At 37.3% G+C, this 20,504-nt stretch overlaps 1 protein-coding gene across 2 annotated transcripts in view; it reads right to left on the reverse strand.

Moving 5' to 3' along the window:
* Window positions 1-20,504, reverse strand: part of uba7 (ubiquitin-like modifier activating enzyme 7) — a 55,697-nt gene that overhangs the window by 2,782 nt on the left and 32,411 nt on the right. For both annotated transcript variants that reach the window (XM_072452462.1, XM_072452461.1), the window contains exons 22-23: window positions 2,100-2,201; window positions 752-834 (exon numbers count right to left, since the gene is read on the reverse strand). In XM_072452462.1, coding sequence (XP_072308563.1) covers window positions 752-834; window positions 2,100-2,201 — 185 coding nt within the window. The remainder of the gene's footprint in view (window positions 1-751; window positions 835-2,099; window positions 2,202-20,504) is intronic.

Raw genomic sequence — 20,504 nt, forward strand, 5'->3', positions numbered from 1 at the left:
CCACAGATCTGACCTGTGACCTGGCACTTGTTTATCTCCATGAGGATAGATACGTTACATAAGTTATAAAAAAGTTACAAAGTGCACCTTTAAATTAGCAGTATTAAAGTGGGATTGGAGAGCGTGAACACACTCAAACGTTATGCGAGATTTGTCAAATAACTCGACTTGATAACACATTTTAAAGTGACATAACTTCCATTCATTCCTTTATAAACCTTAAAATGAACAAAATGATAAATATAATAAAAACCACGGAGGGATAGCAATGCATGGGATGATTTCATGATCATTTTAAATCTGTGACACTGTGTGCACACTGGGTGTGTGTAATTTGACCCAAAACAGTGGGTTTTGGGTCAAATTACACAATAAACTACAAAAATGAATACAAATAAACCTCATTTTAAACAGATTTACAACTTGAAATGATTTAATTTGACTGTGGTGGTTAGATGGTTATATACTCACTAGTGCAAAGAAAAGGTTTGCATTGAAGTCGATAAAGAAATGATCATTACCAACAGATTACCCACTTTATCGTGACACTTTTGAAGGGCTGAGACTGCATTTGTACAGCATGTTTTTGTGTTCAAATCTCACCAATTTTATACAACTGAAGCTCAACTGCCGTCGTCATATTTGCGTGTGTCGCTCTTATAGCATTTCACGGTTAAAAACAAATCAGGCTAATCTGGCAGGACATTTAGAGGCAAGTTTGAACAAACAAACAAACAAATGGTTTAGTTACCTTTGCTTGAGTCTGTCCTCTTGACCATTGTAAATTAAAGAGCGCCCATAGACGAGACTGCACACCTCCAGGTCACACATTTCCTGAAAACAAACACAAATACGCATACAAAATAATCACGTAGTATTCTTTTTCAGCCATATGGAAGACATGAACTGGCACTACGAATGACCTATGATCTCAACACTTGGAGCAGTTCAGGAAGAGCCGTAGTGTGTCCGCAAACAAACACAGGAACACAGCTTTCTGAGGCGTTCAACAGCACCTGGAGCAAATATGGCGACCCTCTGCGCATTGGCCCGGTCTCCATAAACCCTATCAAGTGTTTTCAGATGTAAAATTGAATCTGAATCACAAAGGAGGCACTGTATTGCATTTGTAAGGACACACCAACAGCTAAACAAATACAACATGTCGGTGCTAATCCACACTTCACATTAGACTTCAAGGCTATGGAAATGCGAGAACGTAGTTATTAGTAGTATTTAGGTGGAGAGATGGTCAAAGTCGTAATGTTCTCGGCAATTACATTAACCTCTATTAAACACATTGAGCTCTAGATGTTTTGCGAGGATGACCTGGCCAAGTGGTCTGCAGGGCACGTCACAAAATACAAATTATATGTACATTTTACAAAGAGACGCTGGAACGAAAGCAGCGTGGAATTACAACAAAACTACACTTAAAGCAGAAAAAAACTCTTTCTTTGTTTTTTTTAGTTTTTAAATGGAGCAAAAACCACCTGATTTGAAGGATTTTGTGAGATTTAGCTTGAAACCCATGAATTGTTCTCCAAGTTGCATCAGTTAGACAGGTGTAGATATTATTCTACTGTTTAAACATGGGAATAATATGTGTAAATAATGGCTTGTAGCACAACGTCATTGGAATGAAACTAAATAACATCTATTTTTGTATTGAAATTCAGTCAGGTAACACAATAAACTGATCAAATAAACACAAACAAACCTCATTTTAAAACATTTACAACTTGAAATTAATTATTTTTACTCCCTAGTTGGTTGCATGGTTATTTTTCCTCCATTATATGATGCATAATTTAGTAATGTGAAACAATGATGCCATTCACTGAGCACAATTGACTGTAAGATTAATTATAGTTTAGTAATTGCATTTGTATTCGAACTATCATTAACATAGACAAGTAGATAAGGATAACTGTTTTTCGCTCCGATGTTTGACTCGAAGGTGTAACGTGGTCGTTTTAAAACAATGGCTATTGTGTTGCACTGTTGGATGGGGAGCAGTATTTTATAAAAAACACATAAAACGTGCACCCGGTAACACTGACTCTACTTAAAGTTTCCATCCTGCGAGAGAGAAATACCTTGACAAACTGGATGAGCTGTTCCAGGGTCATTTCCTGTCCACCGCTGCGTCTGCCCTCGACCAGGAAGTCGTCCCACAGAGTGAACTTCTTTCCTGCGACCTGGAGATGGACACGGTGCACATGGAAGTTTAGTTTAACATCGCTGACAGATGCAGTGCTGCTCGCTGTGAAGGATGTGAACAAGATGGTGGAGCGACAGAGAGACTGGCTTTATGTATATAACACTAGTTTAAAAGTAGCCGTTCAAACAGCAAAAATACAACGCAACGCTTTTGATGGCAAGATAACCCGGTATTTATGGATTGTAAAAACATTGTAGTGGTCTATACATTGGAGTCCATCATATAATTGATTAGTCAGCGAGGCAAGTTTATTTGTAGAACACAATTTGCACATAAAGTAATTCAAAGTGTTTTACAGAACAAGTAAAATCACAAAACAAACCAAGTCAACAAAATATTAATAATCATTATAGAACGTATATTCAAGGAGGAGAATGCTGATAGAATCCTTTCAGTCACATGCACAAATTCAATGTTTTGAGCCTTGATTAGAGTCTCACAGTTTTATTATGGCAAGTATCGTAATATCAATTCAAAACCCAATGTGGGCTTTGTATTAAACTGCATTGACACTCCACAACTATAAAGTGTTTAACCTTGGCGTTCTGAGGCGATCTCTATTTTGCTCCACCCAGCTTGACCTAATTTCAAAAATAAATATACTACTAAAAGTTAATACTTACTAAAGGTAGTTTATTAAAAAAATGCATTTATGTAGAAATTTTAAGTATCATTATATTTGCATCAAAATCGATACCTTATATATTCATCTATTTATTATTTTTTAAAGATTTTGCGGCTCGTGGGCTTTATTGACAGGAAAGTACAGAGTGAAATGAGGGATGAGAGAGAGGGGCGGACATGCAGTAAATCATCAGAGTCGGGATTCAAAACTCACGACCTGCGGCCGGCTGCACGTGGAGCCTGGCACATGTGTGCTGTGACTTAACCACTCCACCACCGGGCAGCACGTGCCCATCTCTTTAGCTGCATAAAACTAAAACACTGATTCCCAATGTTACAAATATTACCCAGGAGTAAATTAAAACAATATACATACAATTTTAGCACTATTTAAAACAACGATTTTGACCAAAGTAGTGTTCACACATAACAGACAGTGATTCTAATGAAACACAACTATTGAAACAGTAAAAGTCAAAAGTCTAGTTAAAAGCTAAAGATCGTTCCACAATCTGGGATTAACAACAGAAAACATTTTTATCTCTTGCTTTGAGGAACCAAAAGAACCGCCTGGTCACCTGATCTGAGGCAGCACATTGTGTCATTTTGTGAACCTGCCAACAGATGAGACTGAACTACAAATGTGCAAATGAGGATTGTTTTATGCAGGGACGTGCATTCAGGGGCAGCAGGGGAGGCAGGGCCTCACCTGTCAATCTTGAAAAAAAAATAATAATAATAAATAAATAAAATATAAAAAAATAATAATATTTTGTCATCTGGTATGTATTATAAACCCACTTTCCGTTTGAATCCAATATCGAACAATGTTATGTCAAATGAGAATGTCAAAATGTTCAGATGCCGTTCACATACAGGGGGGAGGCTGAAGCTGCTCAGCCGCTGGAGCAGCACACACTCCTCACAAACTGAGCTGGTGCAATGCAAATGTTGTGTCACTCTCTCTCCCTCTGTTTATAACAAATAAAACACCCTGACGATGTGCTCAGTGCTTCCATATTCTCGATAATGTATGAAATTGTGCAATTACTGTGAAATTCATGTGCAATCTATGTGCTGTCGTGACACATATTCATGTGCAATCACATGCAATGGTATTTATGTATTTATTTATTTATTTGTCTATGGGAGTTTTTATTTATTTATAGGAGATCTTCTACTGAAAGTGTTTTTCAGACTTCCTATAAGTGATCTGTTCTTCTGTATCTGCCTCTGTATCTACCTGCGTTGCACCAATGAAATTTCCCCATGTGGGACAATAAAGGATTATCTTAAATGTATTTCTGAAGCATGTTTTAGGCTCATAGATTCATTATAAAACCGCAGTAAAAGTTCACTCAGGGGAGGCTGCATCACATGCGCCGCATGGACGCGCATGCTCCTGAGCCCGGCCGTGTGGACAGGTTTCACTATCTTCTTTGTTATTATTGTGTTTGTAGAATCTGGACGATTACATTTCCAAGTTAAAACGTTTCACAAATCTGTATTTTCAAGCAAAGCAAGAGGTTATAACTAAAGAAAGACCTACACCGGAGTTGAACGGGTTGTTTTAGACGGACCTATATATCTAAAAACACTGACATCATTCATTAAACATAGTCTAATGGTGAGCGACGCGGCTTTGAAACACAAGAGAAAGTGTTCGACTCCCGCTTGTCCCACATTTTTTTTTGGTGCCTCACTCGCCCTGAACCTCACCGCACGTCACAGGTTTTATGCAGACAATACAATCGTGTTGTGTCAAAAGCATTAATGCAAATGACAAAATCGTGTCTCGTGAGTGACAACTTTATCTTGGCTAATTGCCTAAGATGGAAAAAGCTTTCACTGCAGCGCTGTATTTGTCAAGTTTAAAGTCTGCATTTCATTATATTGTGGAAAAAGTAGGTCACATTCTCACAATCAGTTGAGTATGACACTGTGAAAAATGAAGTCATGTTTGAACGAGACGTCAGAGAAAACGTGAGGGAATTTCCAAACTACAATGAATGAATGAACACAAATGTACACAGTTTGTTTATAGTGAACATCATGTGGCTGTTGTGCCCCAGGGCTGCAGTTTCCTCTTAAGTGAGTCTCCATAACGGGCTCACAAGATCAGGCTTTCAGACCACAAACTGAGAAGGCCTTATTCTAATGACATCGACCTTTGACCTTCAGACAAAAACACCACACAGAGAGCACACATCTCGCCTCATCCGTTATAATCCAGAACACATCAGTGATATGTGTACGGGTCACACAGTGCATCAAACATGTGCTCTGCTGGTGGAAAAGAAGTCACATTTCACACTTAAAAATCGTGTTTAAGTTAAGTATTATGAAGTGTGTAACTACAACCCTATCTGGCAATGGTAAAAAATGTCTCAGATCAACATTCAAATTGAAGATTAGCGATAAAGTAAATGCTCTTTCTTTTAAACCACAAAACCTTTATCTCAGAGCAGTGATCTATCTTTGTTCTCGAAATATTCTAAAACGTCCAAATGTTAAAATAATAATGAGGCAATAACAAAAAGAAATCTGAATATATCAAGTATCAAAATAGTATTATTTCGACACAATAATGTAAACATGTGTTAAACTGATTAGCATCTAATATCTGTAAAATGAATCACAAAAGTGGAAAAATATCACCTTAAACACTTATTTGAAAGTTTACAATACAACGTTTTAATAGGGTTAAAATCAGCTATTTTTGTAGCATTTCAAACGATATGCTTGTTGTTTAAACTGCATATTGTCAAAACAACATTCATAAAATTATCTAAATGATTTAGTCTACACATTATATTAGTTTATCTATTAGTCATAAAGATCCGGAGTGTATTGTGAGTTTATTCGCTTTTTAAATACCAGTTACTTTTCTGTATAAATAGTTATTTTTTAGGAATTGGTCAGGTCATGTGGGTCCGATATTTGGTCTGATTATAGAAATACCATGCTTTAGTAGACTAATCGATGCACAAGGATCATATTTAAACTTGTGTCGACTGCACAGCCCTGAACAGTTCCATCCCAGCTCCATCCATGCCATCTCTGCTGTGTAATCAGGCTCTGGACACGTTCTGGACAGTGTGTGTGAATGTGTCAGCGTCTCCTACATGTAAAGTACTTATTCATTAAATACTCTTGGTTCAAACAATGATCTGCTCTCACTCCAATACAAATCACTGTGTATTTAACCAATGCCACACTATACTGTATTTGCAAAGCGTTTTTAGTCAACATGACAAAAACAACATTGTCTGAGAGCAAAGATGGACAATCGGTGCTTGTCAGACTCCAGCCTCACAGTTGTAAGAGCTGGAGAGTGAGGGAGAGTCAGAAGTTCCCCTTGGCTGCTGGAGCACAGATAATTGGAGCCACATTTAGCCAAAGATTTTGGTATTCACATCTCGAGCCAAGATTTGATCCTCACAAACTCCTCCTGCCCAGACGGCCTGAGTACACAGGCGGCCAAATGTGACATGGTTTTGGAAACTCAGGCTTAGTGAGGCGTGAACAATGCGGCCAAGAGTGTCATTATTATGTTTTTGGTATTATAAGGTATTCATGTTTCTTTCCAATTTATTTTCCGGGATAATATCTGTGGTAAATATGTATCATAGTTTTACAACAGTCAAGTGTGACGTTTTTGTGGCGAAAAGTTGGATTTTTTCTTTTTTACGAGATGTAGTGCCAGATCCAGACTTTTTCACAGTTTTTTTGACAGTTATATTTAATATTGTTATTGATTGAATCGTTTCAAACAATTAGATTTATAAATATTAATGTAAATTTTGCTATTTTTTGTTTAAATTTGGTGCAAAATGTAGTCAAATGAAATAAAAAAGAATGCTTATATACCACCAATATACTGCCTCAGCCCCTACAATTGGGACTCGGGTTCCAAAATACGAGGGCAATTTAGACACATGGAACGCATTTAATAAATTTACTTCAAACACCAATTTTAAAACGTAAAGGTGACAAAAATAACTAATGTACTGTCAGATGAGTTTTAGTAAAACAATAAACTTCAACTAAAGTGTTAATCTAGGAAAAACAGGTCATTTATTTTTTGTAGAATGGTAAATAAAATGGTCTTCACATAATTTAGTGGAATTAGTCGGACCTTCCATAACCTGAAACAGCACTGCATCTGCCTTCAACACATCGATCTGGAGAGGCGCTCGCTGAACGCTGTCGACAATTGACTCAACTTGAAACATCACGACGGCGGGAAAAGCAGAAAAATCAAAGTGGTGTTCAATCCAGATAAATAAAATTAAATCCAATGAACAGAAATATGCGTTCTTAAGAGTTTTAGCCATAAGCACTTTCAGGCAATACCAAATAAAGACTTTTTTTATGGTTTGTTTGCCGTTATGAGAGGTATAAAAGAGACATTTATCCCAGAACAATCTGATTGATCATAATGAATAGAAAGTGAGATATACTATTAGTTAATGGATGCTATTATTGATGCAACATGTCTTTAGACGTATGTCGGTGTAATCCCTCATTCGTCCAGGCGTGTTCCATAGTAGAAAAAGCTTCAGTTGTAGTCATCTGGACTCAGTTTGAAAAAATAGACGTTTCGACTCTCATCCAAGAGTCATTGTCAATAAAAGAATTTAGATCGAGAACTCCGATATTAATACTGTTCTGTGGTAAGACCCACCCATTGGGCGGAGCCTTCCTGAAGTAGAAAGAGTTGTTTGTTTCAACAGAAACTCCCCCCTTGTATCTACCGAGCTAGCCTATTCAGAATCTTAATGGGCTATTAGAATCCTCTTTGTCTTTGTGAGACCCTGGCTCAACCACCCTGAGTACCTGATTAGCATCTGAATGTCCTGGTCCTCTACCTTTCCAGGGGTTCAGTAACCCATTATAAATAACAGGAAGATTAAACCTTAGCCCTCCATTTCTGTTTAAAGAAGGTCTTTCTTTTTTAACAAAAATAGCTTCCTTGACTCCTCTTTCAAACCATCTTTTCTCCCTGCTTAAAACCTTCACCTCACCGTCTTCAAACGAGTGATTAGAGGCTTCAAGATGGAGATGCACGGCACTCTGAGGTCCTGAACTTGTATTTCTTCTGTGCTGATAAAGCCTCTTGTGTAGAGGCTGTTTCGTCTCACCTATGTACCGTTCTTTACAGCTTTCTTCACTGCATTGGATCGAATAAACTACATTGCTCTGTTTTTGAGTCGGCAACTTGTTCTTTGGGTGAACCAGTTTTTGTCTTAAAGTGTTTCCTGGTTTAAAATAAACAGGGACTTCGTGTTGTCTAAAAATTCTCTGCAGTTTTTCCGAGAGGCCAGACACATAAGGGATAGAGACATCCTTCCTTCTCTGTTCAGTTTCCCTTTTGTCCTGCTTTTTGGTTCTCTTCACTCTGTTGAGGGCCCAAGCGGGGTAACCACAGGCTGAGAGGGCATTTCAGACATGTTTTTCCTCTTTCTTCTTGCCCTCTGAGCTGGTGGGCACACCTTGAGCACAACACAGAGCTCAATGCAGTGAAGAAAGTTGTAAAGAACGTTACATAGGTGAGACGAAACAGCCTCTACACAAGAGGCTTTATCAGCACAGAAGAAATACAAGTTCAGGACCACAGAGCGCCGTGCATCTCCACCTTGAAGCCTCTAATCACTCGTTTGAAGACGGTGAGGTGAAGGTTTTAAGCAGGGAGAAAAGATGGTTTGAAAGAGGAGTCAAGGAAGCTATTTTTGTTAAAAAAGAAAGACCTTCTTTAAACAGAAATGGAGGGCTAAGGTTTAATCTTCCTGTTATTTATAATGGGTTACTGAACCCCTGGAAAGGTAGAGGACCAGGACAAGGACATTCAGATGCTAATCAGGTACTCAGGGTGGTTGAGCCAGGGTCTCACAAAGACAAAGAGGATTCTAATAGCCCATTAAGATTCTGAATAGGCTAGCTCGGTAGATACAAGGGGGGAGTTTCTGTTGAAACAAACAACTCTTTCTACTTCAGGAAGGCTCCGCCCAATGGGCGGGTCTTACCACAGAACAGTATTAATATCGGAGTTCTCGACCTAAATTCTGTTATTGACAATGACTCTTGGATGAGAGTCAAAACGTCTATTTTTTCAAACTGAGTCCAGATGACTACAACTGAAGCTTTTTCTACTATGTCTTTAGACAACAAAATACAGTTTATGCAGTTTATATTTAACCTGCAAACTGTTTAAACATCCATAAGCATATTTTGAAATGTAAGGGAGTTAATTTATCAGTCTGCTCTCTCAGACGTTAATGCTTCATGATTTTTGAACGTGTTTAAAATGTGACAAAACAAAAGTATCGACTATACGACTAATTTAATCATTTGATCCATAATGTGTACAACGTTTGTACTCGAAGTCTGATGATCCCTTAACATTTCACAACAGTGTGCGCTTGAGAATACAAATTGGCCCCATATTTACACTTAACGAATCACATACAAAGTGGAGCACAATGCGTTCCTGCAGAGTCATTGTTGGGCAGCTTTAGTGGTCCCATGCCGGGCCTCTATTGTGCACAGATGCTCGTCTCATACAATGGACTGTAAAGGCCAAAGCACTGTCTCCCTGAATTTAACCCACTGTCCCGGATTGTTGTGTGTGCAAATTGTGTGGTGATGTTAGATACTGGACACGGCAGCAGAACGGAAAAACATAAGTGGGAACTGAAAACTACTCAATGGAAACAATTATTGCAGTGTTGGCCATGGGGCTAAAACAGAGAGTGAAGTTGGATTGATGGAGTGTGTTGTTCTTGCATTAGTAGAGGGGGAAGAGTTATACTGTAGAGTGTGTGTGTGTGTGTGTGTGTGTGTGGGGGGGGGGGGGGGGGGGGGGGGGGGGGGCTGTCGACATATATGCTGCAGTATAGTAGTAGTTATACAGAGGAAGTGTATATTTCAGAGCAGGACTGTCAAAAAAAACCAATACAAACATATTCATTAGGTGTGGGTTATATTGACAAAAATGCCTCAAGGTTTTTTTGGAAGTATTTTGATAACAATATTCAAATAATAGTGTCAATATGTATATATATATGTGCTAAAACATGTCCTTAAATGTATTAGTCGAGGTTTAAGTTCAGGAAAAAAATATATCACTTTATACCATTCTTTCTCCCCCATTTTCTTTTTTAATTCGCTCTTTTTTAAGGATTTTATACAATGTACTCAATATTCAAATCTGGCATATCTTCAAAACAACATTCACAATATTTTCATGATAATCTCCCCACCTCAAATACTAATTAATACTAAAACTAGACATACATTTATCAATACTGAGAAATGATCTTGTTAAATCATAAATTTGTGTTTTTTAGTCAATATTAAGTAGCAATTCTTTCTAGTTTATAATGCACACTTAATAAAACTAGAAACAGCTTAATGTTTTTATGTGAAAACAATGAAAATAAAGTGACTGAACAAGCTATAGCTATATTATAACTATGAACAGCAGTCTGACTTTTCCCCTTATGTTCTAAATCTGTCTCCAAATGAAAATGAGGCCCAGGATGTGTCTACAAACGCTTTCAAAGAACAACCTCATACTAGGGGTGGGCGACATGCCAATAAATGACAATTAAATCACAATTTAAATGTGATCAGATTCATGTAAACGCTCTAGTGCCTAGAGAGATAACTTAAGCCTTCTTCTGAATGTTTACACTTCATTGAGATTGGTTAAATTCACCTTAGAGCGTTACTGAGGAAGAGTGAACAGAAGTGTGCGCTGGAAAACGTGTCTTTGTTCAAGAATTAGAACTGCATTTAAGAGAAAATGGCATATCGTCAAAGACATGAGGTCACAATTAGATTTGTATCACCATATTGCCCAGCTTTACCCTGTACTGTAACACAATCATCTATAGTAGGGCAGCACAATACCGTTATATACTTTTATGGCTGTTAAGTACTGCAAGATCAACATTATAGCAAGATTTTAATACTTTTGACAGCATTTTCAGTTGTCCATGTCTTGATGTATTAGTTAAACTCTTAAAATATCAACTGAACAGAGACTAAATCAAGACTAAATCAACCTCATATTATACATTTAGCGATATTGATTATTCCCTGGCGATATCGTTGACAGTTTTGCAATATATTGTGCAGCCCTAATCTACAGAATGTTTTTCTGCAGAGGCAAAACAGTGGAGCAGTGAATTGAGTGTTTTCCCTTTAACCAAAGTCTGGCTGGTTCAAACTTCAGCCTATTGCATATGGTGTTGATGCGTTCCTGTTTTCAAAGAGCTGAGAAAGGATTTTTTCTGGCGATACCAACTGAAAAAAGTTTATTTTCTTTATTTTCTATACTGAAAAACAGTTAATACTCTTTTATAAACTATAACCTTTTGAAACTTCCTCGAAACTCCATTTACAGTTGCATCTACTTCCCTCCGACACAACAATACAAAGAGTATCTTTACGTCACCAACAACGCTGTTTTTGTTTAGTGACCTCGAAGCTGTATGAAGAGATAAGTCACTTCCTGTTTGAGCTTCTGCCTTTACCACAATTATAAAACAAAATGGGCATGTAAATAGATATTGTTCTATTTTTACAATGGAATATCTCTTGTTCACGACACAGGATTTGAAAAACAATGCAGCCTCTCGGTAATGAAGTCGCATGATTGAAGGGCGACTAAAATAGACCATAGATAGACACAACATGGGAAAGATTTGGAGAGCAGGAAGTCATGCCCGTGCTCCAGATTGGACCTAAACAAGCAATGATTGTGAACCGAAATATTGCACGCAAACTGCAAAATGTCAACTCCAAATCTTGCTTGTTGGGACAATAGCTGCAGGAAGTCATAAGAAACCTCCTTGCGGTACACACTTTTTAATTTTCTGGCTATAGTCCCAACAGTAGAAACATTTTACTGCCCTGTATAAGACTGAAGGCTGGCTCTTCAAAGACTGCGATGTTCCTTTAGACGGGGCTCAGTGTTAGGTTCAGGGGGGCTGTGTGGTCTGTTAGATCGTGATTTCGTCTCAATCGGTTTTTAAGCGGCTTTGGAATTTGCATTTATAGGCAGTCTGGTTAGTATAAGTCTTATTGCAGTGTACATGCTTTGATACATCCATTTTATGAGTAATATATATTCTTGAGACCAAGTGTGGTTTTTCAATTGGAGGTTTAGCATGGAAAATGCATTTGTCTGTTTCCATATAAGCTGTGTTTCCTCTCTCAGCACTTTAAGTCATGCTAAGTCAGTTGTCCATGGAAAAAGGGGCTCCATATGTTTTTCACATCGTAGTACTTTTCATCAACTCATTTAGTATACTAAGCGGTATAGAAAATAAATGAAAGACAAACGCAGTAGGCTAGGACCCTAGGCTAATATTGTTAAAACTTTATCCTGAATAAGGTGTGAACCACATTTGTCCCCAGTCCAGAAATTTGGTGCATTGATGGTTTGTAAAGTTATATAGCAAATACTGTAGAAATGTAATGTAATGTAAAACACCTGAGTAAGCATGTCTTAAAGAAGATATTGCACTTTAGTTTGCTTTATAGTTATAATCTATGACAGCTGTGTATTATAATGTTCTTTCTTTTTTTAAATTGCAATATTGATCTGTCTGCTGACGCCTGGTTGAAAACTGCAGTGCTGATCTCTGCCTCCGCATTCACGGTAGATCCACATCATCAAAACACAGAGCCCTGAGCAGCTACAGTTCATAGTAGCAAACAGTAGATTTTAAGCAGTTAAACCAATGAGAACTAACTTGCCTTTACACCACAGTCATGTCACCAGTGTGAGCACACGAACACAAAATAAACAACAATAAACTGAGTTCAAACAAAGCAGCACACGTGTCAGCCTCCCATAACAACAGCTGGGAAAACTGTAAACCAGTTTGTAGATGTTAGATGTAACGGAGCATGAAACTAGTGAAACAACCGGCCATTAAATTCCTATGATGTAGGTCACAACGTTCAGACAGAGTCGTGCCTAAATAATAAAGTATGACCGTTGTGATGAATGGCATCTGATATAAAACACGCTAAATCTACAGTACAATGTTAAAATGATATTCATACCTCAGGCAATTTTTGAATGAACACTATTTTTTTGGCTACCTTTAAAGTATGAGTTTATTTTGAATCCTTGAAACTCTCACAAACCTTTTAGAACAGCTTTTCCTGACAGTGAATAGAAGTGGGGGTCGATTTCAGGTTGGCGTGCAGCAGTTTGAGTTTGTCACCAAGTGCTGCAGTACTTTATAAGGCGGAAAAAGTAAATTGACTCATTTACAAGAGAACAGTCGAGTATTGCAGCTTTAAAAGAGAAAGAGTAACAATAAAAGTTGACTATCTGGTGAATTCCCTTGGAACATAAATAGAAGAAGTCTTGTTTCGGTTTAAAAATGTCTTACAAGATTCAATTGGAATGTAAATGATGGCAAAACAATCCTAAAAGTGTGTTTGCAGTTAAAGGGTCCATATGTGCTGGTTGTCATAAACATGTTCGCTGCTGTTTTGGTTTAAGCCTCTCTTCCTTGGGGACCATAGCCGTGCTCTGGTGAAGTTGCCCTTTGTGTGACGGGGAGTGTCATCTGCTACCTGATCATTATTGATCCTCACTCTCTTTGAGCTGCAGCTCCCAAACAGATGGCCCCGATCTCCAACTGTTCACCTCATCACACTGCAATGAGCCAAGGAGCCGCAGTGGAGCAGGAAACGCTGTTCGGACAGAATTACAGTGACGGGGCTCGTGGTAAAAACATGGATTATATTTTATTCTTCAACATATCCGACACTATAGGTGAAAACAATAGACAATCTTACTTTAGGTAGATATGGAAAGTAGAACTTGAACAGAATGTTTTTAAGTCAATGGAAATTAAACTACGCTAACTCTAAACTGCAGCGTTCAATATATTCTAAAGCCAAAACACTTAAATACTAATCAATACTAAAACTATAAATATTTAAACTAATATATATTTGAACATGACATATTTGAAGTATCAGGGGGAAAAAAACTGGACAAAATATGACATTACCTGAATTATTTTCAGCTTTATCAGAAGAGTAACATAAAGAAAGGACTATATGATTTTGTGTTGAAAATGACACTATTATAAAACTCTATTATAAAAGCCTAAATACCAAAAATGTGTTTTTTGCCATTTTAAGTGAACTAGGCTCGCCGAATAATGAAAACCGAAAATAAACTATAAGCGCATGCATAAAATAAAATGAGGTGTTAAAATAAAAGTAGACATTGACTGAAAAAGTAAAAAAAACTAGCAGCGCAAATAAATGTAATAAAAGTAAAGACATGCAGGGTCGTGAGTGATTTGCAAGAACTACATCTATTTACATTTTACAGTGTTCAAACATCACACATTTATGTAATTATAACCTCTAAAACAATACAGTAGTGGTCATGGCTAGACGAGAGTGTAAACAGGCCGAAGGAGGCACTTCTCAAGAGAGTGCTGAGTTCGACACGGGGCCTAAAAGCGCTCCTGAAAGGCTTCCATTGATGTGTAAAACTGTAAACACAATGTCTGTGTGATTGTCTTTCAAATGTGGAGATAGCAGCGCTCCACCTGACTGCGAATGACCCGAGGCTGAGTCAATAAGACGCTCCGCTCACAAATGGGACATGACGAGTAGCAGCCTGCAGAGCAAACGTCCCGGAGCAATGACTTCTGCAGTTCAATGAAGAGTTTAATAGCAGCAAGAACACATAAGGAACACATATGCTGATCGGTAGAAATCAGATTATTCAGGTCATAATTGTCATATATGTCATGTTAAAGATAGATTTCATAAAACTGGTCACATATTAGAACAATGGTGATCAATTATTATCAAGTATTTAAATATTTTCACTGATGTTTGGTCATGGTGTCAATCATAAAGTTGATTAAATCCATAGGTAAGGTGAGGAAAGGAAAGGTAAACTTTGTTGTCTCTGAGAGGAATTTTGTCAACACTTTAGCCGCACGACATAAATATATTTATACTTATTTATACGGTTTGTACCTGTGCTGACAGATCATAGGTTTTTTTAAAGACCAAAGTACAGTAAGTCTTCGAAGTAATTTATATGTAATTTAAATTTTGTTTCACTCTTGCAATTGTACCATTATTCACTATTCTAATGGGTGCAACTGGGGCTGGGTGATTCAGAATCATCCTTTTTGATATATTTCATGACAATTCTAATTCTGCATATCTCCAAAACAACAATTGAAATACTTTTTTTTTTTTTTTTTTTCAAAAGTGAGACATTTTGTACATGTCTGTTCCACATTGACCCACCTCCAAACTCCTCCTAATGCTCTCACTGACATGTAACGACTGCAGTGATGTAACCTTCCTGCATCGGACGGTGGAACAGAATATTGACGTGTTGTTCAATATGTCCAGTCCACGTCAACAGTCAATGAGCCCTGTTTTATCTACGGCGATCACACAAATGAGATGATGTGTCAGTGGACAGGATAAAGGTCACAAAAGGCATTCAATATTTATTTCCTCTAGATAAACAAGAGAGTTTAAATCGTTTTGTTTTAATACAAAAAGTAGTAAAATGTCTTCTTCCAAAGTCTAAACTCTGCCCCAAACCAAATGTTTTTACTGACAGACGACTGACTGATGTTGATTAAAAAGGCACAAGATGATCATTCACAATTAGAAATGATTAATTTAGATTCTTGAATGATAAATGTGTACATTGTGCCAGACATATATGACCACATGAGGAAATAGGTATTTGGTGGCTTGTCTTTATGAGCGCATTTGGAAGTGTTTCGCCCAATAAAGGCATTTTATGTGTCTTTCCATTCCAGCCGGTTACAGAATCTGGTGATCATGTGAGTGTGAGTACAGCAGTGCTTAATTGTTTTCTAGCACTGACTGTAGGGCTGAAAAAATAACTGTGTTTGATTCTGACAAGCGTTGAGTTGTGATTTATGTTTTAATTGTAAGAATCTGTGCATATTTTCAACAACAAAGACAGAAATGAACACAAAACTAATACGAGAACTGCATCCATTTCCAAATATGTTGTAAGATTTGAGGTCTTTTACAGGATAAGACAGGATATTGTGCTGTTTGCAAAGGAAAGTGCTACTGAAATAATGGCAGTTTTAAAGATTTGCTAATTGTGGCTATTCAAATTGTGATGATTTTTTTTTAATTCAAAAATCGATTATCACTGTGAGAATTGTGTGACTGTAACTATGAGTAGTTCAATCTATACTCCAAAAAAGTCAGATATATAGTTTGACTTATTACAATATTACCAGTATTACTTTTTCACTCAGAAAGTGTAATTTCATAAAGCTAGATTTTAAGCTTAAAGATGTTACTGTATTTGGTCAAAGCATCAGCATTTGTGAATACTTGTTTCTTCTCACAATCCTCGTAACTAATATATAGTAATTAAAATATATAGCCTTATTCGAAGGCTTTATCTTTTGGCCCTACGTGTATGGCATATGAAGTCCATTTTGCATTATAAAATAGAACACAAATTTGTTTAGGAAAAGGTGTTATAATGTAGTCCATAATAGACACTTCTCAAATTCTTTACAACGCGTGAGTCTGGTCACCATGCCCTCCTCGTTGTGCCTCCAACTCAAACAGAACTGTGCAATCAGGTTTGTTTATTTGTGAAACAGAGCCGTTCATTGGTCACTTACCATATAAAACCAAGTTTGCAGAAAGCGCGCAGATATGGGAACAAATCAATCTAAAAGTGATGTGTCCATCCCGGAGACACCTGTCATGCTGCAATGTCAAATAAATATGGGAAGGAGTGTCTGGAATCCCTGCCAATGTGGTCCAATAAATTTGGATTTGGCTAGGTGTTTTTTTTATTTTTATTTTTTATTTCGTTAATTTTATTGTATTTCTGTTTCTGTAATTTCTTTGTGATTTGAATGCATTTTTCCTGCTGTGAAGCACTTTGAATTGCCTTGTGTATGAAATATGCTCTACAAATAAACTTGCCTTGCCTTGCCTAATGATTCTTCAGAAATCTGTGGTTTTTCAGTCCCTGTGACGTTTTTTTTGCCTTTCTCTCTTCCTCCTGAGCAGTCATGTTTGTTTTGATGCTGGACCATGCGTGCCTCTTATTGGCTTATCCACCTGTCAATCACACCCATGTGAACTTTGCAGAGATGAAAACGGTGAACGCATATCAATCTGTATGAAAAATACTGAGTGATATCATTACAGACTTTCCAGGTGAACTTTTATGTAGTGGAAGTGATCGAATTATCTTAATAGGGATTTCATTTTTTACGAGAAGCCTGGTTTAAGTTTTCCTCATGTGGACCATGAATTAGGAATTTATCATCACAATAAAACTTTACAAAGCTTGTTTAGGCCATTAGATCATTTATTTAAACTATTTGCACATGTGTCTGACTTATATCATTGCTTAACTATTTATCATTGTACTGTTGTTCCTTATAACGGCGATGCTATTGTGTTGTCATGTACAAACGACAAAGAATCAGACAAAACAACCAAACTGCACCGTAGGAGAAGCAGAAGGTGTGAGTGTCTGAGTGGACCACAGATCACTTATTACCCACTGGCCCTGTTCATGTCTGTGAGTCTTGAGTTACAGAAGATAACAATGGTCGCTCCACGCCGCTGGTCCCAGAGGAGAGAGAGGATTTGGGATCATGTTCACCTCATTCCTTCAGCGCACTCTGATTTAACCACATGTGAAGTAACGCCGGCTCTTTGTTGTGCCTCTTAGTCTAAGCTTCTGCTATTCGTGTGACAGATGTCTGCTTTGTCCCTCAACTACCACGACATTCGCTGTTTCTGCAAATGTTCAATACTATCAATACTACATCTACCACACTTACTACAACAAGAACACTACCGCTATGTATTTTCTGTGTGTAAGTTAGTCGATTGTGTGTGAGTATATTGTGAAAGCGGTATTGTGTGACCAAAATGAGGCTGTTGCACGTTGTCTGCATGTACTGTTCTGCATGTTCCTGTCAACCAGGAAGTAAGAAGCGAAAGCAGTGCTTTGATTGGCTGCGCTTGGGTGGTCCACCAAAACTATGCACGCGGCTAAAATGAATGCATGTGAATATTAAGAATGATATATTCAAAATGGCTCCCTCTTTTGATTATGTACCCAAGCTTTAAATTAATAAAAAAATAGGTATCTACTATATACTATAAAGTATTTTTTTCACTAAATTTGAGAGCAGGTATCTGTACTTTCTACTCTACAAATACAAAACAAGTGTTTCATTCTACTATTTAATTTTTGCAGCTCATTTCTAACAATATTTAATGTTAAAAAGATTTTTAGGGATACAGTGGCTTTAGAGTTATTTGTCAGGGCATAAAAATGTTTCAATATTATCAATGAATTGATTGCACTAAAAAAAACTATACCCAGATACTAATAATACTTTTGGACACTTTTGCTACAAAACTATGAATATTTGTGTTGAAAATTCCATTCTATCAAAAAAAATTGTGTTTTTCAAGTGGTATCAAAATCAGTATCAATACCACATAAAGTAACCTTGCTTTGTGAACATCTCTGCTGATCTAAAGTCATACATTAAATGGGTCAACTAAAATGATAGACTGACTCTTTTCCAAACCACTTCTGCCTCCAAAGCACAGACACAAATTCCTCAATAAAACATCTAAACACCACAAAATAAACAACATTACAGGTTTTAGACCACGTATTGTCATTCCTACATAGAAGCCTTTTGATGTGTTAGCCTCTCCATCTACTCCTTGTTCCCAGAGTCAAAATGCTCCCAACACAATCTGGTTTCAATACAGAGTTTCCTGGGGAGGAAAAGAATAGGCATCATTCCTGCAAACAATTAGCATGTAGCCGGTGTGCAGGCTGACCTTTGTGTGGCTGCTTCAAGAGCTTCAGGAGCTTTGAGGCTAACTCTGCTAATTCAATTTTACACTGAAATGGAAAGTGAGAAAACAGGGGGTGCTATATAAAAAAGAGCAGGGAGTCAGATTTAGATTTAGAGACTTCAAACTAAGGTTCAGACACAGTTCACAGAGTTATGGCACCAAAAAGCCCAAACTATTACTACTAACTAACTAACTACTACAAACCTATTGCTATTGCTATTATTGCTAAACTATTACTTCAGAACTATGTATCTGGGCCTCAAAACTCCTGCCATGGACACTGTGAATGGATAGCTCTGGAACATACTTCCGGCAGCAGGATGAGGCCATTACAAAGGCATGAACGACACAAACTAGGTTTAAAAATTGACACATTTGACACACTTTGTACCCATTTGGACATATGCACCAGACTACATCAGGACTATGTTAAATGTTTGTATGATACCTCTGTGTCTTGTTCTGTGCTCAATGTATATTGTTTTAAAATGGAATGAAAACTGAAAAAGCCCAAACTAGTTTGAGGAAAGAAATAGGTAATTACCGAATTAACAAGTACCGTATTTTCCGGACTATAAGTCTATTGATAAGTCTAAGTATATTTTGGGGGGAAATTTATTTGATAATATCCAGGACCAAGAACAGACATTTCATCTTGAAATGCAATAATAATCGAATAAAGAACATGGTGAATAGGTGTACGTATGTTAATGTAACACCTTCAGCTACATGACACACAGACAGGAAACTGTCGTAAGTATCTGGTATGTTAACGTAACATATTAACAGATATTCAGATACTATAGCAAAGAACATGCTAACAAGTTTACCAAAGCATCAGTATTACACCAAATAACTAAATCCATTGAATTCTTCTTCCTCTGTGTCACTTCTAAACAACTCCTCAAACTCCAGAGGAAGTGCTGATTCTTCTTCTGCGTCGCTTAGAGCCTAGAGCGCCCTCTTGTGGTTGGCAGTGTGAAAATAATCAACATGTGAAATGCGGTTGCCAGTGTGAAAATAACAAATAATATCGCATATAAGTCGCTCTGGAGTATAAGTTGCACCCCGGCCAAACTATGAAAAAAAGTGCAACTTATAGTATGGAAAATACAGTATGTTTTCTCTTATGTGAACTCACGCAAATAACAGCAAATTAAGGAAAACTGGAAATGTGGTGTGTTGCCATGTTAGATTTAGCAGTTTTATATTAAAAAAAAATTCAAAAAATTGAAAATGGTCGTGACAGGCGATATCAGTATATATATGTAGACACATGAATATCTATGTCTCTCGGCTGGCCTGGGAACGCCTCGGGATCCCCGAGGCGATTATTGGGTGCACCAATTCTACCATATCATTATTGGGTACCACTTTATAGTAATTAAACCTTAATTTGCCTTAACAAAGAATGAACAAAGACTTCATAATGAACATATATGAATGAACGCATATAGTTTATAAAGCATGATTCAGGCTTAGTAAATTCTACAAAGTTAGGTTAGGTTAACATAATTAATCAACTTTTTTCTTTTTTTCTTTTTGGTCAGATTGTCCAGCCCTTGAGTAAGAGGGTTTAAAGATACTGTTGAAGTTCTATCCTGGTGTTACTTTGTCTTTGGGAGGCCAGAGCTCAGTTACAGCTGCAGCAACACTCATTAATCTCTGAAGCAGTTCCTCTAAAATCCTTGAACGTTGTGTTGAACTGCAGTCTCGAGGTCACAGGCAGCAC

Source organism: Eucyclogobius newberryi, unplaced genomic scaffold, assembly GCF_026437365.1.
Source record: "Eucyclogobius newberryi isolate DKJ021-1_F unplaced genomic scaffold, fEucNew1.0.hap1 SCAF_19, whole genome shotgun sequence".
Taxonomy (NCBI): Eukaryota; Metazoa; Chordata; class Actinopteri; order Gobiiformes; family Gobiidae; genus Eucyclogobius; species Eucyclogobius newberryi.